Below are 27,962 nucleotides of genomic sequence, written 5' to 3'. Positions count from 1 at the left end.
TAAGCTTTATAAAGATCTTCATTGATTTCATAAAATGAATTTTAAATAAGGGTTTGCGTCATTTTGCCGAATTACCGGTACCTTTCCATTACGTTACATAAAAACCTTTTTGTTTATGGGCCAAATCCAATAGGCTACGAAAGCCAAAAATTTCTCAAATGAAAAACAGGTCGAATTATAGGCCTAAATAAGGGACAGTTACTCCATTTTCTTTATCAATCTTTATACCTTAGTCTCAGAAACGGTATTTTTTTTTCGCTAATCCAATCCGTAATAGTGTCACAGTCACAGAAGTTTTTATTTTTGTCAAGAAAAGGCCATTTTTAAGTTAAGTCTTCTATTTTCTGCAATTCAAACACAGTTGTGTAATTTCCCGGGGTTTCAGGAAAATCCAGATGAGGCAGAAATGTTAAAATAGAGGTTGTAGATTAAACAGATCTCGAGAGGGTTTAATTCAGTAAGATTTGAAAATTGACAAGAAAGGGCGTGAAACTTTCGAGAATACAAAGTCTCAATTAAGTTGTCCACGCGTCATTGACTGCGTTAGTTAAGTACTATCCGTCTGCGAAAAGACACAGACATGTCATAGATTGACCTTTAACTAATCAAACAAAAATAAGGTTGAGACGTCGGTCATGTAGGTTTAAATGTCCGTTTAGCTTATGTAGACTATGCAAGGAGGAAGAGAAGGACCATTTGAAACTCCTTTACTTTCTTAGAAGCGAGTAGACAAAATATTCGTCTTATAACTTCTATAGAACAATTCATCTTTTAACTGCAATAAAACCTTGTTTAAATATTTTGACATGGATACTCTTCCATAATAAAAACTGGAGGTAGGTCAATTCACAGAACAGCCAACTAAACTTCCGGTATACGTCAAAGTGTGTTTCAATCTTTAGACGCGAAAGACTCATATTGAAAATTCCCGTCACATTTGATCAAGAATTAAATAATTATGGTTTAATATTACCATGCGTTACAGATCTTATCAAGATAAATATGAATCACCCTACAGGTATGTTGTTTCATAATGTTGTTTTTTTTTGTAATCCTGACAATAAAATTGACGGTGAATAATAGTGATAACAGAGGTAGACCGTATTCGTTTTTGTAGCCCAATTCGATTAGGTTTCGATTTGCTAGTACGATTAGGTACGATTTGCAGTGGCCCACAAATGTGATACCAGCGATTAGCCAATATAGCTGACGGCACTGTCAACAAAAGAAGGTTGTCTATTAATATTAGCCAATGACATCTATGTTTATATAGACAACATTAATCAAATTAGCCAATAGCATAAATGACCAATGACGTCACACCACACCTAATTGAATCACACCTAATCAATGGCCTAACCACCTACTGGGACGGTTAGGTCGATTAGCCTAATCAGTTTAGGTAAACTGTCTCACAGATTAGCCTAAACGTGTTGGCTCACAAATGCACAAAATAGCTAATCTACCTAATCGAATCGTGCGACAAAATCGACTTAGTTTGTAGCTAGGGTACTGTCAATTACAGTGTCTGTGTTTCCCAGTACTAGCAATTTGGAAACAAATATATATGATTTGCCTTAGAATGATTAAAGAAATTGAAAGATTTACTACTCTTTACACTTAAAACACTACCTTCCTAGAAATTACTTGATTATTATGTTAAAATATGTAAAAATTAAAAGGGCAAGGAAATATTTTGACTGAAACATTGAGTAAAATTCTCCTGTGACTCTTTCTTTTGTAAAATTAAAGTTCCAAACTAAATACTTTCATTAGTATTAGTAGAGATTTTCAAAACTCAAAGATGATCTAAGAATCACATTACTATTTTGAAAAATAAATAGAAGAATGTGTATCTGACACTTATTAGTGGTTGGACAGTAATTGGATATTCAGTAAATTGGACTAGGCTATATGAACTCAGTGTATAAACATAGTAAATAATTTATTGAAATTTTTCAATTAAATGATTTATATCTTTTCAGAGGCTATGGAACTTCAGTAGTAGGTGACATGCGCATATTAAAGTAAACCTGTAATTTTGTGTCATTTTTTGAGTGAAAAATATAAGTTCAACGATTTTCCTTTTTTCGTTAACTTGTGATTCTATTAATCAAGTATTTAATTTTGATGGAATATATATTTTCTTGTCTTTACTTTGAAATTTTGACTGACACATTTTAAGAAAAATAATCATTACAGTCTAGCACAACCAAGCGTGTTTGTTGTGAGAGGGGCCATTCCTTTTATATATAAATTTATATGCTGGTCAGATAAACTCACGGCATGTCTGTATTTTTACTTTTTCAGATAGCACTGACCAATCAGGTGCATTGAAAAATATACTACTAACCAAAATAACTCTCAATAAAGGTACAGAAGATGAGCTGGTAAGTAAAATTACATTTAAACTAATTGTTTGACTGTAAGCTTTTACCCATAAACAATTTAATATTATCTTGCCTCTCTTTATGTGGATGTATGTTGTTTGCTTCCATGTTTGCTGTCATATTAAATACTTGTTATATTTCAGTATATATCGTTAAATGAAGGTCAAATTTTAAAACTGTCTATTGTTAGCTTTAGCCCTGAATAATGAACTGCTATTATAGCTCCCTAAGTTTTCATCTGATTTTTTTGAAAATTAGAATAATGTAAAAAAAAATTAAGGTCATGTTGGAATTTAGCTAGATAGTTTTAATTTGAGTTATTGTTATTGTCCTATTTATGCTTTTCCATATGTTGAATTTGAGTTGTTACACATTTATGATTTGATTAATTTTTGCCATGTTTTGGTATATTTAATGATTTTGGATAGGTGTTGCATGCTAAGCAGATCAAGCTTACTCTTTTAGAAACACCAGTTTTGTTGGTGCTTTTTGTTTGGGGAGTCCACTACTATACAAATATTGCTCTTTCTCTGTATTTATTCATAACTTTTCTACCATGTGAAATTACCCTTGTACATTGCATTGCCTGAATAATTTGGAGGTCAGTAGGTGTTTTGGATGTAAAACTCCATTTGTGTTCTATTGTAGGAATGCTATGCATATAAGACTGATCCAGTGAAAAACGTTATATTTATATTGTTAGTATTACTAACAGGGGGTTTATTATTATTATTGTTATATTGGAAACCAGAATTAGAATGTTACTTAAGAAGAGGAAGATGCCCTCTTTATAAAGCCAAATTTATATTGGTTGAGGTAGGATTATTTTGTATTTATTTATGTATTTATCTCATTGAAATAGTCTTAAGTTATTTTTACGCAGTTTATGGAAAGGCTGTAATTAAAGTGATAGGTACGCCATTTTGTGGGGTTGAATTTTGTCTTGAGTATATAGTACTGGCACGCTATATCGATGAATCGATGTATTGCGATACGACATGCCATATTGCGCAAATCGTATCACGACGTTGTATATAGATACTTTGTGATATCTTTTATACCACTTCTATCAACTATATTACCTAATATCACAGTTATAAAGTTATGAATTAATATGATTAAAACTTTGGCAATAAAATGTAAATTTCTCCATATCACGATATATATCGCATCGTGACCCTTTTATCCTATCATGGCATGATTGACGATACCCAGCAATATGAATATGATATGTAAATAGTCTTCAGAGGTACTAGAAATGTAAGAAAATTGCGTAATTTCTTTAAAAATGTTTCAAACTAGGAATTTTACTCTCAATTTCTATAATGCCTTTTCTATATATCACAGAGTATCTTAAATTGACGAGTTGTCATTTTAACATTCAATCACAGACATGGATTTGAAGGCTCAAATTTTGGCAGTGAGCTGCGAACACTATACTGATTGACTCAGCTGAAAAATATCGGTTTCCAAGACTAAAGTATGATTTGTAAAAAAAAAAATGGCGCATAAGTACCTTTTAATGAATGTTAATTTCCTTCGATATCGATTATTCTGCCATTTTAAAAATGTGTTCAAGATGAAACCAGAAATGCATTCAAAAGAGAAATCACTCTGGTAAGGACTATATCCAGCACTTTATAAGCATATCTTGACACAATTGTTTATTTTCAGGACCATGTAGGAGAATATTCAACTACGACTGTTCAAACTGGATTGAGTGAGCATCAACAAGGGTAAGTTTTCACAACCTTGGATTCATAACAAATTATTCAAAGCTAAGGCTGCAACGGTTAGACATGTAAGCGAAAATGTGCCAGTTAACGTTTAGAAAATGGACAATCGTGTCTTTATTTTATTGCTACTATAGACAGTTCCACGTAAAAATAGCAAACTTATCGGAGTAACTGAATTAGCCATCTTGATTAATTGTTGTGGTTGGTACATAAATGTTCTAAGTAAGCATTTGATAGAGACCTTATATTGATCTCGTCCATGTCTATCGTCTTTTAGTTCATCCAACCAATGTTCATCAATTACTTCAATTCCAACTCCCATCCCCAAATTGCTGACATAGTAGATACATAAATAATTAGCATATTTTAGAAATCCTGCACTATTTACACCTTTTTATAATCAAAATATTGCATACCACTGCCTCTCTAAAAACAAATTTATTTATGTGCAAACATTGACTAGCATGTCAAGCTATCTTTATTTTCATAAGCAAATGATTGAAACATTGACAAGTCCGATTTCATGATATTTTGGTTTCCATATAAAAGTAATTGGGCCTATCAATAAAAAACCTTCACATGTAACCTTTATATCAGATTATGATAGTTTAGAGATAATAATGATTGATAATAATTGATGTGCTTGTCTCTACATGATACAGGGTTGTCAATACAGTTTCATATACCACTCTTACATCATTCTCTTAAATATCTGATGATTGCTCTGATATATTCTGTTATATTTTCTGTTTCTTTATCATTTATCATTCAAATTGTATTATTAGCTGCAAATTGATAGTGAATATATCAATGTAACAGTTTTGATTGAATTATTAATGAATGGGAGATAAACAACTTGTTCATGATATTGACTATGTCAAATATATCTTGATATCTATCTTGGTTGTCGTCCTATTGGAAGATTTCATTTCAAGAATTGAAGATCTTTTCTGACATTCTTTTTATGAATTTTGCGATCTTGTGTAGTTCTTGTGCTTCTAAAGACTATTTAAATATATTCAAGACCTCAATTAATCTCCATAAATAGCGACCATGACCTTTATTCCCCCTTTCTGTTATCATAATTTTTGTAAATTTCAATTGGTGTTCTGAAATCTCATTTTTTCTGTTAGATAAAGTGATAGCAAGTTTAATAGTGTAACTTATTATGGTTGATTTAGATACCTATCATAAATATTTATTAATACTGATATTAGAAATTATATATATTTGACATTATGGTGGATAATTATTGATTGTGTCTACTAGATAATGTATGTTTAATTAGAATAATTACTCAGGTGTAATGATATTCTCATTTTTATTAACAGCTGTTACTGAACCTTCAATTTTATGTAAACTTATTTATTTGCCTGTAAATAAGTAATGAAAAATATTCCCCCCCCCCACCACCAAGCCTAACAAGCTTTTATATTTTAATTGAACTCTTAAGATGGTAACTTTGGCAGTAATGTTGGTATCATTAAGTTTGTAATAAAACATGATTTTTATTTTTATAATTTTAGAAACTATAGCGGTCATAGTGTTGTTGATAATGATGAAAACAGATTTCTTATATCCAATAATGATATTACTTTACGTTATTTTGATTTTCATAATGTGCGTTATATCTGGGATAAAAATCAGCATGTCTATTGCAGACTAGGGTAAGTTTTTACCCTCAGAAAATATTGAGATAATTTCCTTAATCATGTTACAGTTTGAAGCCTTTGACAGTCCCAGTCCATGTAGTTTATATTCACTTCGTTTCTTGTGATAATATTCCTGAAAGTAACCTTTGACACTGTTGTATTACGATTTTTTCAATGCTTGGGTTTGTTTAATTCATTTGCAATGTGCCCTGATTTGATTGTGGACAACTTGGCTGCAGAGGTTGTAATTTAGCTCTATAAGCTGATTATGGAAAGAAATAAATGCGTTGAAACAAATATAATAACAGTAAACACCATAAAAATTATCGTATTTCCAGAGATTTGTCAACAAATGTAAAGTGTGCCGAGTTACATGATCAGTATAATGGCTTGACATCTCTTCAACAAGCAGAACAGTAAGTGTACATTGTTTTCAAGATGAAGTCTATCATTTGATTTACAGTAACTACTTGATTTCCTATAATAATTATCATGACATACTATTAATAGGAATATAAAGTATTGGAGGGACAGGTGCACCATATTTTTTGACCAATTATACTGTAGTCTCAGAACAGGAATGTCTAGCTAAGTCAATGAGTAATAGTGTTCCCAACTACTTGTCATTTTAAGATACTCTTTGATATATAGAAAAGACATATAGAAATAGTAAGTAAAATTCCTGTTTGAAGTATTTTTAAAGGAATTATCCTACATTTCTAGTACTTCTGAAGACTATTTTTGTATATTCAAGACTCAAATCTACCCCCCCAAAACAGCAAATGTCCCTTTAACAAACATGTTATTGTTTTCAGACTAGACATACATGGACCAAATGTCATTGATATAAAGGTGAAATCATATTGGAGATTATTTATTGAAGAGGTAACTATCTATATAATAGCATTATTTACAAACAGTTTGATCATCAACTTTAGACGTATAAACGCTATTTTTACCTCAAAGAAATCTGGAAAAATCTCTATATAATAAATATATTATTTATCCCATCCTGACGAAATAATTACCAAGTTGGCAAAACACAAATACTCTAGAGCTTTACCCTACTTAGGCCTAAACTTTGAAAACTTGGTATAATATTTATACTATTGTTTTGTTTTTTCATTATGTCATATTTGAATTAATCATTTTATTCCTGTAACATTAAGGCAAAATTGAATTGAAAAAATCAAATTAGAATTCTGCAATTTACATAATTTTTATTAATCTGTCATCTGAGACTTTTTTTAAAATTTGTATTTTATTTTTAGGTTTTGAATCCATTCTATATATTTCAAATAGCCAGTATAATACTATGGGCAATAGATGAATATTACTACTATGCTGGTTGTATTTTCTTCATATCACTGGTTTCCATCTCTATCAGTTTATATGAGACCAGGAAGGTTTGTTATATGTTACATTGAGATAACGTTTTTAGAAAAGTTTAGAATCTTTGTAGATTAATGAATTTGAATCATTTCTATGGACTTGTCAATGTTTTTATACATGAAATGGGGGGCGTATATTGCCGTAACCCATGTCCGTCGGTCGGTCAGTCCGTCCACAATTGCTCGTAAACACTCTACAAGACAATTCTTGATGGATTTTGACAAAACTTGGTGTGAGTAATCGTAATCACCAAAGTCCTATTGAAAATCATAGAATCGAGTTCAATTTTTTAGCTCGTGAACATTCTAGAGGGCCCAATTCTTGACAGATGAAACTTAGTGAAATTGTTTATTATCACCCAGTCTAAAATCATGAAAATCTGAAATGTTTCACAGGAGTTATAGACCTCGTTTTGAAATGCTTCCAAATTTTAACTCTTAAACACTAATAGGCATGATTCTTGCATGATTCTTCTATCACAAAACTTGGTTTTATTCTTCAGTACCGCACTGAAGGTTGAATATTTGCCTTCTAGAGTTTTCACAGGCTAAAAATTGAACACGTTTTCAAGAACAAGGTCAATAACTCATACTCAGTATTATTCTGTCTTGTTCAAAAGAAGTGTATGACTGAAGGTTGAATATTTCATACTGGTGATTGTTACTGTACTGCTAAATATTTTATTCAAAATCAAAGCTGCCAGTGGGCGTATATTACGTTGCCTGGCAAGCTATCTTGTATATTTTAGCAATCAGTAACATTACGAGATATGGTGTCTACTGTAGTTGACAAGATTAGTGTTTGTAGAGGTGACAATGGTAAGTATTGATACTTGAAGAGAAAATAACAAGAAAAATATTGTGAAGAACAATTGTATGTAACATCATTTATGTATCCAGAGAACTAACAGGTTAATTGAATAATGAATTGTAATTGTTATAGAATATGAAGAAATCCCATCAAGTCAGTTAGTACCAGGTGATGTTATAGTTATACCTGTACATGGTTGTGTATTAACTTGTGATGCTGTGTTAATAGCTGGTACCTGTATTGTTAATGAGAGTATGTTAACAGGTAAATTTATTTTTATATATTTATTATACCTATGTAAATTAATGGACTTTCAATGATATCCAGTAGTTATCAGTAAAACAGGTAAAATTTTAAACTTTTTATGATGTCCAGTTTGCAAACAGATTTCAGAACTTTATGTTACGTCTTTTTTTTTGTCATGTCAAATTCTTGAACACTTTATAACATTAAATATTTATCATGTCAAATTCTGACATGTAAAACTTTGAACTCTCTATAATTATATGTGATCTTTTACAGCTGAGAAGTCAAATTCTGAACTATGTGTAACATCTAATATTTATCAGCTGATGAGTAAAATTTGGAACTTTGTGAAATATCTAATATTTATTAGCTGACAAGTCAAATTCTGAACTTTGTGTTATATTTGATATTTATCAGCTGATGAGTAAAATTTTGAACTTAGTGAAATATCTAATATTTATTAGCTGACAAGTCAAATACTGAACTTTGTGAAATATCTAATATTTATCAGCTGATATGGAAATTTCTAAATTCTGTGAAATATCTAATATTTATTAGCTGACATGGAAATTTCTAAATTCTGTGTAATATCTAATATTTGTCAGCTGACATGGAAATTTCTAAATTCTGTGAAATATGTAATATTTATTAGCTGACATGGAAATTTCTAAATTCTGTGTAATATCTGATATTTATTAGCTGACATGGAAATTTCTAAATTCTGTGTAATATCTAATATTTGTCAGCTGACATGGAAATTTCTAAATTCTGTGAAATATCTAATATTTATTAGCTGACATGGAAATTTCTAAATTCTGTGAAATATCTAGTATTTATTAGCTGACATGGAAATTTCTAAATTCTGTGTAATATCTGATATTTATTAGCTGACATGGAAATTTCTAAATTCTGTGTAATATCTAATATTTGTCAGCTGACATGGAAATTTCTAAATTCTGTGTAATATCTGATATTTATTAGCTGACATGGAAATTTCTAAATTCTGTGTAATATCTAATATTTGTCAGCTGACATGGAAATTTCTAAATTCTGTGAAATATCTAATATTTATTAGCTGACATGGAAATTTCTAAATTCTGTGAAATACCTAGTATTTATTAGCTGACATGGAAATTTCTAAATTCTGTGTAATATCTAATATTTGTCAGCTGACAAGTCAAATTCTGAAATCTCTATGATATCCAATATTCATCAGCTATCATGTAAATTTCTAAACTTGATTTAACTTTCAATCTTTATCAGCTGACAAGTAAAATTCTGATATTTGTTTGATTTCAAGGTGAAAGTGTTCCAGTGACAAAGACATCACTAACCCATCAAGATGATCTAGAAATCTACAGTCCTCAGAATCATAAACGACATACATTGTTTGCTGGTACACATATTATACAGACTAGATATTACGGTCATGCTAAAGTCAAGGCAGTGGTTGTTAGAACAGGTAAGACCATTGCTAATCTGATTTATTAATCATAAAGATTAGAATATGCCCAAGAGTTTAAAACCTGCTCTCAGAGGGAAAGGGTTTTGAATTTAATAACAACTTGAGACGAACCTGAAAAATTCAACCCCAAAATGTGCTCTCTCAGTTGTTCTGGGAATTTTTTAAATTTCATATTTAAGATTCTTGCATGGGGCTTTGAAAAAATATCTCCAGCTATTGTTAATATTCATTTATATACATATTTTGTTATATTGTTTTAGGTTATAATACTGCTAAAGGAGAGTTAGTAAGAGCCATATTGTTTCCTAAACCTCTGGGGTTTAAGTTTTATCAAGATGCTATGAGATTTATATTATTTTTGGCCGTAGTAGCTTCATGTGGTATGGTATATTCTCTGGTTATGTTGATAAGAGATGGGGTGAGTGAAATATGGCTGTTACTCAGGGCAATATTGAGTTCAAAGATTAGATCAAGAATAAATGATTGAGGAATGTCCTGCTGAGAAGTGATCAGGATTAGAGATTATGTGATTATAGTTATGATTTAGATAAATAACTAGGAGCAAGAATTGTAACATGTGTGGATCAAAATAATTCATATTAAGTATTTCAGAAGAGAAATATATTAGAATGATAATAGTTGGAATGTATTTATTGTAGGTTTCCACTGGTCAAATAGTATTACGTGTATTAGATATAATTACGATAGTTATCCCCCCTGCTCTTCCTGCTGCCATGACAGTTGGTACAGTCTATGCTCAAAGTAGATTAAAAAAGAAAGGAATATTTTGTATCAGTCCACCAAGAATTAATTTCTGTGGAAGAATTAATGCTTTCTGTTTTGACAAGGTAAATAATTTTAACTGTTGAATATTTCATAAGTTTTCAAGCCTGAATTGAAGAATTCACAAACATTAAAAATGAGTGATAAGTGAGAATGATTATGTTCCGAATTTGTTTTACTCTTGCGTTTTAACTATTTGTAATTTGTAGGAAAAGAAATAAACTTAATGTTATTATTATATCATTAAGAATACTTTAAACAAAAGTTATTTTGTATTTTACTATTAATAATCTTATTTCTAGACTGGAACTTTAACAGAAGATGGTTTAGATATGTGGGGTGTAGTTCCTGCCTTCTCTTCAAGGTAATGTCGGCTAATATTTCTTGATTTGTGGCCATGGATCTCTATCTACAATTAAACCAAACTTCAGCTAAAGATGGTCATAGGAATGTAATGAATTTTGCTGTAAATGCTATTCTCTTTCCCATTTTTTCGACATTGTTGTACCTTTCTTGACTCATACATTATATTATTAACAGGAGTTGATTAATTTATTACAGTTTTTATAGTCCAGAGAGAAATGTACATGAGATGTCTATGGGACCAACATTAATATGTATGGCAACATGTCATTCATTAACTATAATTGATGGAGAACTAACTGGTGATCCTTTAGATTTAATTATGTTTAATTCTATTAATTGGGTAAGCATTGGCTCTGATCTTGTAATTATGCTGTAGAGTATCATGACCTTTAAGCAGCACATAGTATTATACTATATAAGAAGTATTATTCTCAGTATCCTGGTAAAATTTATTAATTCTTGTAGAACAATCATCTAATGTAAAAGCAACTCTGATTTACTGACTTCTAGTCAAGATTATACCTTGAGATTTTTCTACCCCATTTCCTCCTGTCATTGATGCAGTCAGACTTGCATTTGATCATTCAGATGGGACAAAAAGCCAGGGTCATGTGTGCTACAGGATGTGCAAGAAGATTACTCGACAAAAAATCAAAAAGAGTAGGCTTATTTCCTTCATTGCACACCGCAGCATTTTGCTGTCTTCATTAGCCCAATCAGGTGCAGAAAAATAGGAGGTAAAATTTCTTTTCATTTCTGATGATCATATTCAATGACATAATTTCAGATATTAGAGGAACCTGGTGAAGACACTAGTAAATATGATACTATCATGCCAACAATAGTTAAACCTTGTCATAGAAACCATTTCTCAGATGAGGTAGGTTTACACTTTTCATGTTGTATTCATCAAAACTTTTAATAGTGCAAATAGCATGATAGTATTTAAAGGAATGTGTTTGCCATCTGATTTACCAATCTCACCTTACAATAATAGTTTAGTGAAGCTAAACAGTAATAGTGTGCACAGTTCGCCTTTCGAAATTTGATCCTTTATTTTGATATATGTTGAAAAATTGAGACGAGTCGACATCTTTTCACGATATTGTTTTTAAATTTCAGACCAAATAAACTTGTCAAGTTTCAACCGGAAAGCCTTGCAAATATATTTACTTGTTCTGAATAATACTTACTGCATTTTTATACGCCCACATCTGTCTGTGGACGTATATTGTCGGCACTCCTGTCCGTCCGTCAACATTTGCTTGTAAACGCTTTAAAAACTAGATTTTTTGATGGAATCAAATAAAAATTCAGTATGTGTATACATATTCATAAAACAAAGATTAAGTTCGAGTTTGAGCTATTTTGGACCCTTAGAAGCAGAGTTATTGCCCTTGCCCCAAAATCTTGAATATGCTATTACTCTTTTAGTTTTCAAGCGATTTTGATGAAACTTTAAATGGATGTTATTGGCAAGTTTAGTTTACTTCTGATTAAATTTAAGGCTTTTTCAAGATTTAGGCCTCTTACGTCAGTTTTGAGGAGTTATCGCCCTTTAACCACTATACAGTAAGGGCTTCTATCAACATCAATTGCTCGTAAACACTTTTGATGAAACTTAAAATGGATGTTTTTTGTTTTTACCATCCGCATGCCACGGTGGGCGTATATGGCTGTGGTCTACTATCTTATTACTATTACTATATATTGTTGTTTGTAGCCTCCATTTGAAGTTGGTATTATTCGGCAATTTACGTTTTCCTCCAGTATGCAACGTATGAGTGTTGTAACACGCTCTATGTCTAATAACTATATGGAGGTTTATTGTAAAGGAGCACCAGAAATAGTGGCTAGTTTATGTAAACCATCAACAGTTCCTGAGAACTTTCAACACATTCTACATAAATATACTGTTCAAGGCTTTAGAGTCATTGCCCTTGCTTATAAAACTTTAGAGCCTAGGATAAATTGGCATCAAGTACAAAGAGTTTCCAGGTAGGAAAACAATTTAGCTGAATTCAGACAATTCTGTAATCTTCAGTTCTTCACAGACTGGTATGTTAATTTCATTCAGTATCTAATATTTTGAAATATTTCAAGTATAAGTTAATTTATTGCCAATATAAATTTTGTTATTAATTGTGGTTTTTGCTATGATTATTTCAGAGATAAGATAGAAAAAGAGTTGATATTTTTAGGATTAATGGTGTTGCAAAATCAATTGAAACCTCAGACAACATCAGTCATCAAAACATTAAAGAAAGCTGATATTAGACCTGTTATGGTCACAGGTATGTAAAGGTCAAAGGTTAAATCTGTTATATCATATGAAAAGTAGACTTTTTATGAAATTTTCAATATAACCCCTCAGTGATCTAAATAGTTCAATTTATCAATCTTTTATGAAGTTCAAAAATTTAATGAATTAAAAAGGGATAGGTTTAACACCAGTTTGAGAAACTGGCAATTAAACAATCTAAAAAAGAAGCCATAAGATTCAGGGTAAATTAATTAGACTTGCATTAAAAGACTGGTCTGAGAGAAGTTATAACAAGATGATGTTATGTAATTTTAGGTGATATGATACAGACTGCTATCAGTGTAGCTAGAAACTGTAATATGGTTGGCCAACGTGATGAGGTTGTCATAGTAAAAGCTGTTCGACCTAGTAAAGATACTGGAGCTTATATAGAATGGGTAAATGCAGAACTTGTGGCACCTGAAGAAACTTTTGATCCTGATTCTTCTGATGTAAGTTTTTATTTTACTTTCTTTTTTATTGTTAATTTATACAATGTTTGAATACAACTAAACATTAGTCATTAACATCACATTTATAATGTCATTTAACTGAAACTTGAAAATATTTAAGAAATATTGAATAAATCATTGACGTTTAAATGAAAACAAGATATGTAAATTTGTGATGTCTATGATACAATGTATGTTGGAATTGAGTGTTGGGTTTTAAGAATGTTATGAAAATTTATTTGATTTTATGGCATGCTATTATGAACTATTATGTTGGTCAGTGTATCTTTAATCATACCAAAACATATTGAGTGAATGAAGAAAATAAATATATCCATCCCATATTGGGAAAACTACAAGTATTTATTCCAGAATTATCAAAAATATGCTTGGTAAAATATCTACATAAACCTGTTTTGCATGTCCTAAATGTAGATTTTTCACTTAGCACATTATTTAATCATTTTTGAATAAACACTTGATTTATAAGATTATTCAAGGATTCTGTTATACATAGTTATAAAGTTAAAATGTTGAATTAAAAAATCCCAAATCAAGAATACACTCTCAAGAGAGATTTCAAACAAGAATCAAAATTATGGATCTAAACCTCATACTCTCCTAGCTATACACCAGTTCTTGGCATGTACACAAAGAAAGTCATGATATATTGGCTATATATTTACAAGGTTACGTTACCGCTATGCCAAATGAATAACAAATTTCATCAGGAAAGGTTCTCGGAATGCCTTCTGTTGATTAACATCAATCCCAATTCATGATAATTTCAGAATGATAATATATCAGATGTACACAGACCACTTTTAGAGGTCAAGGTGATTATTTGCATGAAAATTTTGATTTTATTTCTTTCTTCTATATATTACTCACAACTTTCTAATATTTTTTGTCTTTTGTTTTGTTTTTCTTATCTCTTTGTTTTAACACGGTGAAATATTGATATATCATAATTTTATTTGATATGACTAAATCTTGTGTTTGGCTTTATAACAGAATACAGAATTCATAGAACTTTCTAAATGACATATTATTATGTTCATATCTGTTTTAACTTTTTGAATTCGTGCTTTGATAGAAAATGTATCTTTAATTAGTTATTGGCCATTAAAAGAAGGTAAATTACAAGGTAATTATTGGCAAAAAAAATTATATAAATTGATTGCAAAAATTTTATTGTGATAAGTAGACACAGCTTAATGGAACAATAATCATTGGTTAAAGTTTTTTCCTTAATTTCAATGTTTTTCAACAGTCACAAATTATATAATGTGCCCCAAGGACGATGGAAGAAACGTGTCAAAACGATGCATACAACCTAAATCAGTGTTAACATATTGACTTAAATGCCATTTAAAGACTTTATAGACCATTGTGTTTATGTAAAAAGTCTATATTTCTCTATGGCTAATCACTATTTTAGAATATCTAATGATTTAATAAACATTCAAAGTTTTAATTGCAATACATTGAATCTTTTTCTACACTAATTCTGCACTCTATGTATTCTGTCAGTACTGTTCTGTTTGTGTGTGTGTATTTTATGTTTGTCAATGGTTGTACTTGCTCTCTCTAGTTTATATTATTAGTAAGAGTAGTATCTTTGTCTCATATAGCTGAAAAATTTTAAGCTTTTAGATACATGTGGTATTTTAGTAGCTTTGGTGAAATTGTTATCTGCATTTGTAGATAAAGAATGATATTGGATTACAATAAATTCAAACCATGTTGGACATAGATATTACCTTAAAGGATTCTAATTAATAGTACTGATGAAATTTTGTTTTCTATCATTTGTTTACACGATGATAAAAATGCCACCAAAAAAAAAAAGGTTTAGGTATATACAAATGTCAGATTGAATGTATTTTGATTTTAACAGCAGATAGAATAAGCTATATAAACAGTATTTATAATTTGATATAATAATTGTCTTTGAGTACTATACATTTGATTTTCATCGATATTTGGAACAGTTTACTAATGATTTTTTTATCATTATGGTATTTTTTGACTGTATTTATGAAGATTATATTTGATGTTCTATATGTTTCAGTCGTATCAACCTATTAGTTTAGGTGAAGTAGATAGTAAAATACATCTAGCGATAACAGGCGAATCTTTCTCAGTTATTACACATCATTTTCCCCATCTTTTACCTAAAGTAAGTGCTAGATCTTTTAAATTTTGGTGTCAAAATTAGACATTCATTTGAAATGTATATTTTGGCCTTAAATCATAGCATATTTTAGAAATGTCTTTTGTCAACAAAAAAAACCTAAAAATGGTAGTTTAATAAGAAAATATACAGTACATCTTAATTGAAAAGTAATGGTCTTTGCAAACTTTTAATGTTTGTTCTTATGTTCTTGACGGTAACCATCATCTCTTCTTATGAAAATTTTTATAATTTTAGATTTGTACTAAAGGGACAATATTTGCTAGAATGGCCCCTGATCAAAAATATCAACTTGTAGAGACTTTACAAAAACTAGAGTAAGTTTTCAATAAATATATAAATAAACATAATTATACTAAAAGAAAAGATCTTGGTACACATCAGGGTCTAATTCAAAACATAACAACAAGAAAAAGAAACTATATAGGATTGAATTATATTGTGTTGATTGAGTTGATTACAGGGTGCTTCTTTGTGGAAACCTACATGGATGTGCACAATAACTATAACAGTGCTAAATGATTTTGTAGGGTACATTTGTTTTTTGGTACAAAAGCTGGAAAAATTGATTTTTATTGGATATTCTAAATACTTGATGTTGCTTCACAAGAGTTTAATTTGTAAGATTTTGAGTTTATTTAATCTATGTGTATATTTTGTAGCTATATAGTTGGTATGTGTGGTGATGGAGCTAATGATTGTGAGGTAAATATTGTCATTATATAAAGTATAATATATTGTTTTGATCTTGGTTAATATTCTTCTACATGGTCTCAATGGTTATTTCCTGTTAACTTTACAGATAACATAGCATTGGCCATGGATGAAGATTTCTAGTGTTCAGGATGGTCTCAATTATTTTATTATATTGTGCTAGCAAAAATTTGATATATCTTTGTGTTCTCCCTTTCCTCACCCTCTACCATGATAAATCAAAACCAGATAGTGTGTGATAATGCCATTTATTTAAAATGACGAAGGAATGAAAAAATAGCATAATAAACAAACAACAATTAAATAAACAATAAATCATAATGATTTATAAACAATATCATAAACTAGTTGGGCTTAATAAACCTACTATGCGCCAAACACATCACTGGACAAAGTGATGTCTAGCCCAACCCAAACCCTATCACACACAATCTGGGGGACGGAATCATTAATAAGAAGATGCATATATCATGAACAACATTGGCCCCCTCGTCAGACACAAGATATAACAAAAAACAAGATATTAGTAAATGAAAGATAGTTTAACAGATATAACATAATTAAAAAAAAATTACTGCAAACTACGTTACCTACAGTATAAGTTGCAAACTACTTTGTCAACATTCGAATATATAAACTGCAAACTACGTTGTCAGTACCTTAAAGCATATGCTGCAAATGACTTTGGTCTTATTAAGTTAACTTGAGAGAAGGGGTTTCTAAAGAGACAAATCGGGCAAGCGGACATATGATCTTACAGCATTACTACTCCAACGACCCATCACCCGAATTGCATCCTCAGAATGACCCTTCATAAATGCTGAAGTGGCTGCCCCAATCCTGAAAGAGTGCAATTTATAAAGATCTGTTGACAAACCGAGAAATGACACAAGCCTGCGCAAAGAATTATTAACAAACGAATATGATACAGTAGCACCATTAATAAATTGAAACAATGACCCGTTTGAATGCGGAAAATATTGAATATAATTAAACAAGGAACATGGAGCACAGGTTGCATTGACTGATTCAGAACATTGACAAGTTAAAAACAATTTTACAGGCGTGGTGGAACTTTTATGTTTGTAATGCAACAAAACAATTTCTAATGAGGAAACTTTTTTCGTTTCTTTATTGAACAAGAACTCAACATTTTCAGTTTGAAGTATATTATGATAAGTCGAGTGAGACTTGAGCACGAGCTCACCTAAACGAAAAAATCCTGCAAAGGCTAAGTTAAATATAGCAGAGAGCAAGAACCTATCAAATTGCAATGTGACAACGATTGGAATTGCACGAATTAATTGAGTCTAAATTTTTTCTGTGATTGGCAACCTCGCATCTTTTGGAGAATAGAGGCGATTGGCACCCTTTATTAACGATTTAACTAAGAAGGAATGAAGAGGTTCCGCAAAACCAAAGGAACGCTGTACATAAGAAATAACGGATGCATGTGACGCAATAGTACTTGGAGAATATCCAGACTCAAATAAAAAAGCTAAGAAATTTACTATTATAACTGCAGGAATGGGAAACCGAGGCGATAAATCACGCGTACGGCAAAAGTCTAAAAACTGGTTCCAAGAACGCAAGTAGGCTGCACGTGAAGTTACAGATAGAGAGGCTCCTATCAAATGCATAGCTATTGGACTTAAATGATCAAGAGATTCTGGTCCACTGGGTGAGGCTGGAGATCTAACCATGGAGCCCATTCTCTTGCTTCCTGAAAACGAAAACGTGACAGATGATCAGCAACTAAATTTGTTTTGCCAGGAATATGCTGAGCTTTAATAAGTATGTTAAATTTAATAGTGAACAGAACCAATCGGCGAATAAGACGCATCAGAGCAGCAGATCTAGACGTGGCATTGTTAATAACATAAAAGACACACAAATTATCAGTCAATAACTTAACTTTATGATTACGCAGCAGATGACCCCAAGTCTCAAGGGCTATCACAATCGGAAATAGTTCTAACACATTTATGCTAAACTCCCTTTGGGCTTCTGTCCATGTCCCAACAAGCCATTTAGAACCAAACACTGCAGCATAACCTTTCGTGAGGGCTGCATCAAAATAAAGTTTAATATGATCAGATTGAACCCATTCATCATTTAAGAACATACACTTGCCATTAAAGCCATCAATAAAAACATTCCAAATTTTTAGATCTAAGCGTGCTGCATTATTCAAAGTTACTTTAAAGTGGGGCTTTCTGACCCCTATAGTCAGATTATATAAACGACGCAAAAATGTGCGCCCTGGAACAACAATGGACGCAGCAAAATTTAACAATCCTATCAACGATTGCAACTCTCTTAAAGAAACTTTCCGTCTGGACATAACCGACGACAAGGCCTTAGTGATCTTAATTAATTTTTCATCAGGTAAACGACTTATCATCGCAACTGAATCAATTTCTATACCATAAATCACAATTTTAGTACAAGGATGGACAGTTTTTGAATGCTTAATAGGAATATTTAAGTATGAAGCTAAAGACATAAAGTGTGCCAAGGTGTCTGCACATAATGAGGTATTTGCAGGTCCAACAAAAAAGAAATCGTCAATCATGTGACTCATCACAGCATGCCTTTTTGATACCATGAGCCACTGGAGAGCTGAACTAAAGCGCTCGAAAGTCTGGCAGCTCATGCTCAAGCCCATAGGTAAGCACATATCAGCGAAATAGTACAACTTGTTATGTAAAGGGACCGTAAAACCTAACAACTCGTAATCATTGGGAGGAATAGGAACTATTCTATAGGCATCCTTTATATCTGCCTTTTGAGCCCCAGCTCCCATACTTTTAACTATCTCTATCACACGGTCAATAGAGTCGTAATGCACTTCGGTAAAAATTGAATCAATTCCAGAATTTATCGAATCACCCTGAGGAAAGGACAAATCATGGATTAACCTAAAAGCTCCAGTTTCATGCTTTGGAATAACTCCTAACGGGGAACAACGCAAAGCTGGAAAGGGAGGATTTTCAAACGGGCCCATTACACGACCCTCAGACAACTCAGCATTAACCTTCTTGAACAGCACATCTAAATTCGAATAACATGATGCATGGTTTTTGGACAGTGTTAAAGTCCGCTTGCCAGAAAACGGGATACGAAAACCAATCGAAAACCCTGTGTACAAAAACATTCTTTCAACCTTATCATACCCTTCTAAAACCTCATACAATCTATTTGGATACAGGGGTGTTGGCACTCTTAGTGGTGGCAGAACCTGTTTTACGAAATGAATAACGAGAAGCCTGCTGTGTCGGTTGACTACTAGATGCATTAGACGCAGGCACTGTCGTATCAGGAGAGTAAGGCACTGGAAAGATGGATGCTGAGGGATTTAGACTCTGCACACCTGTGTCCTGACTCAACGATTCAGTATCAACTTTCCTAACCTTAGCATAGCATCTATAAACCGGATGTTTGTAACCACATTTACTACAGGTATGTGCAAAACGACAAAGTTGCCTTTTACAACCCAACCGAGTATTAAACCCCCAACAAACATTGGCAACTTGGTTGCCATTGCCTTTATTGCGATTAATGGATGGAGTTTTTTGGATATGTGATCCATACAGAGTAGTAGCCCTCAGCCGAAACTCAGGGTGAATTTGGTCCCATGGGTAGTTTGATGTCTGACGAGACAGGCGGAATTGCGAATCATAGTATGCAAATGCTTTGGCTCCATACAACCGTGCCAACTCAGAGATGAGATTATTATATACCAACAAACTAGATGCCAACTGAGGACTTTTTTGTAACACAATATCCATAAAGATAGCGAAAGCTTGTTGCCATAATTCCAAATTCAAAACTCGAGGCTTTGATGTAGATGTTAATTTTAGCACTGGATCAGTGTCTGCCTCAGAAATATTCAATGAAAGTTGAGTTGGCACTGCACCTGGAAGCAAAGCACTTAAATCAACATACTTATTTATCCATATGTCTTGCTTAAGCTTCTCAGATACATGACGTGAAAGAGACATAGAAATAGAAGCACTACCTATAGATTGGCTAGTACTAGTGTTATCCTGTGGTTTAAACAGTGCAGTAGCATTCACTGAAAATACTGACTTGTCTGGCACAGTTGCAGTTTCCTTTACAGTGGTAGTTTCCGATGGGCTATCTGATGATTCCTTAGAAGCCGCCGAATCAGGAAACATACTCGCTAAACGTTCCGGATGTCCAACCAAACCTCTATCCACCAATTTCTTTTTAAGAATGTCGGTTAACCTATCTTCTGCTGTCGTCATAGGTATTTCCTTCGATTTACTTTCCTTCGATTTACCTTGACCTTTAGATGTAGATGGCAAATTATGTTCTTTATCCATTATGAAAAATTAACTTTATCTACCACCTACAAATACATTTTAAAATTATGTACATCTTGTTCACATATCAATAATATATTAAACTCTATCTTTAAGATCTGTACAGTTGTGCAAGTACAACCACAAATCATATTGCAATCTGCAACATCTGAGTGTAAGCCCTCTTAGAGATACTGGCAAACACAACATGCACATAAGAGGGTATCAACCTTTAACACCAACTGAAGTAACATGCACAAAGATACAATCAACCTCTAACGCCAGAAGTAACATGCACAAAGATACAAGTTCACCAACCAACAATGGTTTAACATGCACAAAAGGGGAAAACCCCAAACTGTTTGTTTAACAAACAGATCAGATAGATCGACCTACCAAGTCATATTGGCGAAAACATCGTAATAATGCATCCCGCAAACTGCGGAGGAATCGATTATTACCCACATCGGATAAATGTACTCCATCATGGGAGTAAATGTTGACTGTAGGCTGGAACAGTCCACACCTATGCCGCCAAAAGGTAATTTTCTCTTGTGCCATACATAACTGGTTTAAAGCCATATTCGTTATCAGAATTTTATCATTGAATCCGTCATACGGTTCTACCGACGGCTTATCACAATACAAACAATTCTGGGCCATTCATCCAAAACACGTAGGGCATAAGACACTATGTGTAACGCCACGGTGCCGGGAGTGGAATTAGGCATCGCAACATCATTAGAACCGATGTGCAGAATCAACACATCCTTGCCGAAAAAACGAGTATTTCTCACTAACAATCGACCGTGAGGATCATTATGAATCCGAAGGCCGCCATTACCCCAACATTCCACACGGCACAAATTTATATCTAAACCAAAGTTATCATGACGAAACACACGAACAAACCGTGCCAAACGCTTTGCGTAGGAAGAGCCAAAAATGGCGACTGAAATTGGACGTGAAGGAATTATTTTTGCGGAAGACGAAGTTACTAAAAACAATTGGTTCCGATCGCGAATGAAGTTACCTTCACTACTATAACCCGCCATATTTCATTATATTGATCATGAGACCCGCTAAAAAAACCTAAAAGCATCAAACAAATATCCAGCCATCGAAAGGTACCATCGACTAACAAAGCACGGTAAAATATACCTAAGATGATAATTTACTTATCTGAAGTAAAATTCTAAGCTGACACACGTTATTCCACAATAAAAAACATATATTTATTTTGTCAACCGCAACTTCAACCGAGTTTGCAATGGCGGGTTGAAGTTAAACGATGATACAACGTACCGGAAATAGATAAGATAACGGAGCAAATGAATTACACATAAACGATTGGTCAACACAAAACATATTATCTTTCAATAATATTTATTTTTGGTTCTTACTACAAAACTAATGATTTGTTATTGATAACTGAGTATTATTTAAACTTATTCTATATTGTAGGCATTAAAAGCTGCCCATGCTGGAATATCATTGTCTGAAACAGAGGCATCAGTGGCTGCACCATTTACATCTCGAGTTAATAATATAGAATGTGTTCCAATCTGTATCAGGTACTTATTTTAATCTTGAAACAATATATAATGAATAATATTTGAACACAGTTCTGGTTCCTTGTAGATCTAATTATATTGAATTTGCGTCTCTAGATAAAATGAAAAGAGACGCTGTTGCAAAGTGAGTTAGATTTTAGCTTGCTAATCTGAAGGTCTAGGGTTCAATCCTAGCTTAGCTTGAGATAACACTGTCAGTTTGTTACAACTCAGTTCACCCTATCAGTGATGAAGGTCGACGTGGAAAAAGCGTCTAGTTGTTCGGAGGCCTTCTGCATGTTAAAGGCATTTGGAAATCAAAAAGAGTAGGCTAATGCCACTAGCCTGGCAAAATTTCTCACATTGTATACTGTATGACAGTGCCCAGGTGCAGAAGACAATCTTATAAAACACTCACTGGTTTGTTTAAATGATGATTTGTCATTCTTTCTTATCTTATGATAAGTGATCTGAATGAGATTGAACTGGGTTGTAATCTGATTTCAGCAATATTTGATGTTCGTAATATATTTTCAATTATTTTTTCAGAGAAGGACGTGCTGCTTTAGTCACATCATTTGGATGTTTTAAATACATGGCTTTATATAGTTTTATACAGTTTGTTTCTGTCTTACTTTTATATTCTGTAAGTAAAACTTTCTCATTTCTATATCCATGGAGGAATTGAATTATGAAGTGAATTCTGTCAAATGTTTTTTATTGCCTTTTAGCAGTATACTTGTTCTTTATTTTCAGTATGGTGCCAACTTTTCTGATTTTGAATTCCTGTACATAGATTTGGTTATTACAACCTCTATTGCAATATTAAGTAAGTAGCTTGAATAATAGTTAGACTTTTAAACCCCAGTTTAACAGGCCACAAAAGTAAACTATTGTTTCATTATAAGTAATGTAACATAACCTGATTAAATGGCAGAAGAAATGAATGAAATGATAGAAGTAGCCCTAGACTAATGGAAGTGGCTATTCTGTGTTTAGGCATGAATGACCTTAATTTCTCTCTATTTTTAGTGGGTTATACAGCAAGTTATGGTCAACTAGTAAAACAGAAACCAGCAGGAAGTTTAATGAAATTATCTAATTTATTTTCTATTATAATACAAGTATTATTAGTTGTTGCCTTTCAACTCGGCGCTTTCTATTATTCTAAAGAACAACCTTGGTAAGTATGTGTAAATATATTTTTATGGGAAACTGTAATGTCATAAAGTTTCATGAAGCTTAATTGGCAATTTTTTCAACTGTTTAGTTTTGACGTCTCTCACAAATACAAATGTAGAAATCACATGAAAACTTGTTGGCTTTACAATATCCTTGGTCAGAAAAGTAAAAGTGAACTTTTGATGAAAAACCATTAAAGGGACACATTTGCCAACATTCTACCAATTAGTCTTAAAAGTAGGAATTTTTAACCAGGATAATCAGGAATAGTGATCACAGCTCACCATCAAAATTTGAGTTTTCAAATCCATGTGTGGATAAACTTATCTGCGTCTGAAAGTTAAAATGATGACTTGTCATTTTTTGAAACTCTGCTCTATATAGAAAAGACATAATATATAGAAAAAGAAAATTCTAGTTTGAGCTATATTTGAAGTGATTATGCGATTTTCGTGTAGTTCTAGTATTCCTAAAGACTCCTAAAGACATAATACACATATTCCATAATCACCCCCAAAAAATGCTCATTTATCCACTCAAAAATTTTTTACTGACAAAGCAACATTGCTTTCAGAGTCAGTTTGGTCATTACCATGTTATACTACTTATGGTCATTTACCATTTATTACGTCATATTTCAGGTTTGTACCAGCTCCTAAAGATGGTTCCAGTGAACATGTTTTAAGTTGGGAAAGTACTATAATATTTATTGTGTCATCCTATATGTATATAGCAGTAGCTTTCTCTTTTTCAAAGGGTCCACCATTTAGAAAACCAATATATACAAATAGTAAGTACTCATAAATTTGTAACTCTATGATCATACATAATTAATATACATAATGTAAAGTTGGTTATAAATATTTCAAAGTGGATCTATGATTATTACATGAAATTAAAAATGAAGAATTTAACTAAAATCTTTTTCAGTACCATTCCTATTAGATTTATTGATATTAGTTGGGTTTACTACTTTTCTTGTTCTGTTACCACAACAACCAATAGAAGAATTCCTAGAGGTATGGTATATTTTATTTCTTCAGATCATAATAGAATAAACCAACTTTTATCAATCAAAATTCAATAAAATTATACTAATAGCTTTCATTTAAATGATTTTAGATGAAAAAGAAATGATAAAATCAGGTATCTGTAAAGAATAAGCCTGTATCTAAGAAAGAAAGAAACTCATTTCTTTTGGGAATAATGCTTGTAATGAAATTTTGAACATGTTATATTTTAATCATTTATTATTGTACAGTATGAAAGAAAATAATTTCTAGTTGGAATAATACTTGTTACGAAATTTTGAAAAATGTATTTTAATCATGTATTATTGTAGATGAAACCATTACATGAGGTACCCTTCTTATCAAGAGGATATTTATTGATAATTGCATTTGGTTTTATTATTGCTTCTAGCTTAATAGAGGTAGGTTTCTCATAATATTTTTATTGTTGAGTTGAAATTATTCTTATTTCAAGCGAAACCTCTTGGTATTGATTTTCCCCAAGCTGTATCCTGTACATTTATTGTTGGGTATGTGACAACAGGATTTGCCAATTTTACAGTTATTTACAAAGTAGAAAGTGGAATTTTTTTTATATCAAACAGTCAAAAAGCTTGTCAATATTTATATAAGAAATAATGCTAAACTCAACATGAAATATGTCAATATTATTTATTACACCTACATTACAGTTCATTGTTTTATTTGTTGTTAGTTAAAGGGCTAAATTGTAAAAATAAATTTCTCAATAAAAAATCATTATTATTGTTGCTGGAATACATGACGTTGGTACTAAAATATATGAATGTGACAGTAAAATGCTACAAGGAATAATAATGATCATAATTATTGATATTAAACAATAAAATAATACTTGTTTATATAATACTGTAACTAGACATGTAATAATTTCTTTCTTTCAGTATCTGGTAATTGATAAATCAATATTTAAACCACTTTACAGACCACTCAAACGTAGTGAAAACAAACGCAAATATAAATTGCTAGAAAAGGAGATTGTTGATTGGCCACCAGTTGGCCAGGTGACTTATGCTAATACTCTTCGCTCGGTTGCTGTTGATATAGCAGAACAATCTGCCAGTGAATTTGAGGAAAATACATGTGATTGATCTAAATTCTGCTATGACAGTCCAGTTAGATTTTATACAGTCTATCTATGCAATTTATGAAAACCAGAGAGGCCTAACTCTAGACCATTTTACTTACATAACCCTGTTTTTTGTATGAAATGTAGTTATTTGATATAGTATCAAGAATTTTTTTGATTATCATATAAATGGGAGTTGAACAAGTTGAAGTCTTATTTTTATAAAAATTAAACAAGATCAAATCCAGATTTCTAGGATCGTGCTTTTAGAATATTTTTATAGAAATTTAATTTAGAATTTAATTTTTTTTTAATATTCAACATTGAAAAACTAGAATTTTGTCAAATGTAAATTCAAGATGGATCTGATTATGATGAAAACAACAATATTGATAGTTCAGGAAATAAAAACTGTTTTGGACTGTGATATAAATGTGTGTTCATTAAACAGTATAGTGTGGGCAATACATCAGTAGTGCTTAAGTCTGATAACAAACTACCTAGTAAACTTATACAGGAATGTTTTCCGAAATTTGTCTAAATATGTTGTGGTAGTTTATTTTGTGAGGGATTTTAAAGGTGGTTATGCTATTTTTTTTATATGATGCTATGTCAAATTTGAGTTTTTAATGAATCAATGAATCATGTAAAGTGCCTTAAAATAACATGTATTTGATTGTTTTAAGCGAATAATTTAAAATAATTTATTAAAATGTTTTTATTTTGTATATAATGGTTACAATAAACTTATTTTCGTGGTAAAGTTGTTATTCAATTCTTTCTACTAAAAATATAAAATGCTTTTGCGATCCACCTTCATGTCAATCAAGGAGACTTAAAAGAATAGCTTGTTTACTTACCTTTCATACCGTTTTTTATTAATTTTAATTGTAATATAGCTACTTCTGTTAGGGTCCAACGACAGGCCTCTTGAACGTTCCAATAACCTTTTGACCTAACTTGATTATGTCTGTTTCAACCAATCAAATTTCTACCCTCTCCAGTACTGTTAGTTTATCAGGTTAGGTCAAAAGGTTAATTTGATGAACGTTCAATAGGGCTGACGATAGACCTTAACTGAAGTGACTTTTATGAGTCTAACTTCATGGAAATTAGCTGGCTCCCGAAAAGACTTTTAATTCATCAAAGTACAAATCCAAGAAACTGCATTATTCCCTTTTGCAGAACAACTTGGAACACATAATGGTGAAACTAGCTGCTGCAATAAGGCCATAAACTCAGATAGCACTAAAATTTGTGGTAGCATTAATCTTGTGAAGAAAAGGCATAACCTAAGTTATATTGACATATTTAGAAATTCAATAGGTATCTCATGAATGATAAAATCTGAAATGTAATCAGTCTCATTGAATCATTCATTCTTGCTCTAACACTGAATAGTTAGTTTATGGTACTATTATATAATATAATAATGATGTAAATTATTTATTATAAGAATATACATGAGATGAATTTGGCAGGAATCTTCTGTACAGAGCAAACCAACAAGTTAGCACTAAAATTACACGTCTTGATTGCTTTGAATTCTGAGTTCAGTAAGATGATCTGAGGACATTGCTCAGCTTGATTTCAATTCCCAGCTTCTTTTTTTTTTTTACACCATTCCAATTAGAATTTTAACATAAATCCTGGATTACCACTAGCTGCACCTTTAGCTGCTGTTGACATATGAAAACCTAAATTATCTTCTTCACTCTGAAAATATATTCACAGAATTTATTTAGTAATGTGTTAAATACATGTACAACAATGAATGATATAGTAACTTAATATATATAAGTAAGGTTAATTGAAAACTCACAAGCAAGTAATTAATACAATCTGAAATCAGCTGAACAGACTTGAATATTTATGTTATTAATGGATGATAATTGTGTTGTCTTGTCAATGATCCAGAACACCTATATATATATAAATTGAATACAAAGAAACAAAACCTGAGCAACAATCTTACTATAGGTACGGGCACATGAGCTGTCATGGTTGGAGATCTCGCGTGTGCCCATACTTCCACGACATGATTATCGTGATGCCAACAAGATTTATAATATCAAACAAGTCTGATAATTGTCTCTGATGGTTTTATCGTCTGCGACAAAGTCGCAAACGACCGACTGGAGATTTTTGTCTCCTCGTGTGCCTGTACCAGTCGTTGAAACTCAAGACAAAACTCTAATCGGGGACAAAAGTCTCCAACCAAGACCGCTCATGTGCTCGCACCTTAAACAAAATCCAGACATAGATAATACTTACCA

The 27,962-nt window shown here is 31.8% G+C and overlaps 3 protein-coding genes across 3 annotated transcripts; 2 read left to right on the top strand and 1 right to left on the bottom strand.

The window, feature by feature from the left end:
- Positions 1 to 890: 890 nt before the first annotated feature.
- LOTGIDRAFT_218380 (hypothetical protein) lies at positions 891 to 16,517 on the top strand (the record flags this gene model as incomplete). The annotated part of the gene is made up of 22 exons (XM_009061155.1): positions 891 to 1,018; positions 2,311 to 2,390; positions 3,039 to 3,206; positions 4,065 to 4,126; positions 5,653 to 5,793; positions 6,117 to 6,194; positions 6,594 to 6,663; positions 7,050 to 7,184; positions 7,919 to 7,988; positions 8,113 to 8,244; positions 9,527 to 9,688; positions 9,952 to 10,109; positions 10,351 to 10,539; positions 10,777 to 10,838; positions 11,036 to 11,180; positions 11,628 to 11,724; positions 12,577 to 12,838; positions 13,010 to 13,134; positions 13,419 to 13,594; positions 15,669 to 15,776; positions 16,029 to 16,108; positions 16,454 to 16,517. The coding sequence occupies exons 1-22, from the start codon at positions 1,003 to 1,005 to the stop codon at positions 16,515 to 16,517; spliced, it is 2,580 nt and encodes an 859-aa protein (XP_009059403.1). The 5' UTR covers positions 891 to 1,002.
- A 3,185-nt stretch (positions 16,518 to 19,702) lies between these two features.
- LOTGIDRAFT_164626 (hypothetical protein) lies at positions 19,703 to 20,854 on the bottom strand (the record flags this gene model as incomplete). Its single annotated transcript, XM_009061154.1, has 1 exon — positions 19,703 to 20,854. One exon carries the CDS (start codon positions 20,852 to 20,854, stop codon positions 19,703 to 19,705), a length of 1,152 nt encoding a protein of 383 aa, XP_009059402.1.
- A 1,443-nt stretch (positions 20,855 to 22,297) lies between these two features.
- On the top strand, positions 22,298 to 24,372 carry LOTGIDRAFT_124151 (hypothetical protein; the record flags this gene model as incomplete). The annotated part of the gene is made up of 5 exons (XM_009061153.1): positions 22,298 to 22,407; positions 22,936 to 23,032; positions 23,143 to 23,215; positions 23,419 to 23,569; positions 24,210 to 24,372. Coding segments are annotated over 5 exons (594 nt in total), but the record flags the coding sequence as incomplete, so codon positions are not given.
- Positions 24,373 to 27,962: the final 3,590 nt, after the last annotated feature.

Source organism: Lottia gigantea (assembly GCF_000327385.1).
Source record: "Lottia gigantea unplaced genomic scaffold LOTGIsca_46, whole genome shotgun sequence".
Classification (NCBI taxonomy): domain Eukaryota; kingdom Metazoa; phylum Mollusca; class Gastropoda; family Lottiidae; genus Lottia; species Lottia gigantea.
Note: the sequence above shows the minus strand (reverse complement) of the source record. Positions and strands in the feature narration are given on the sequence as shown.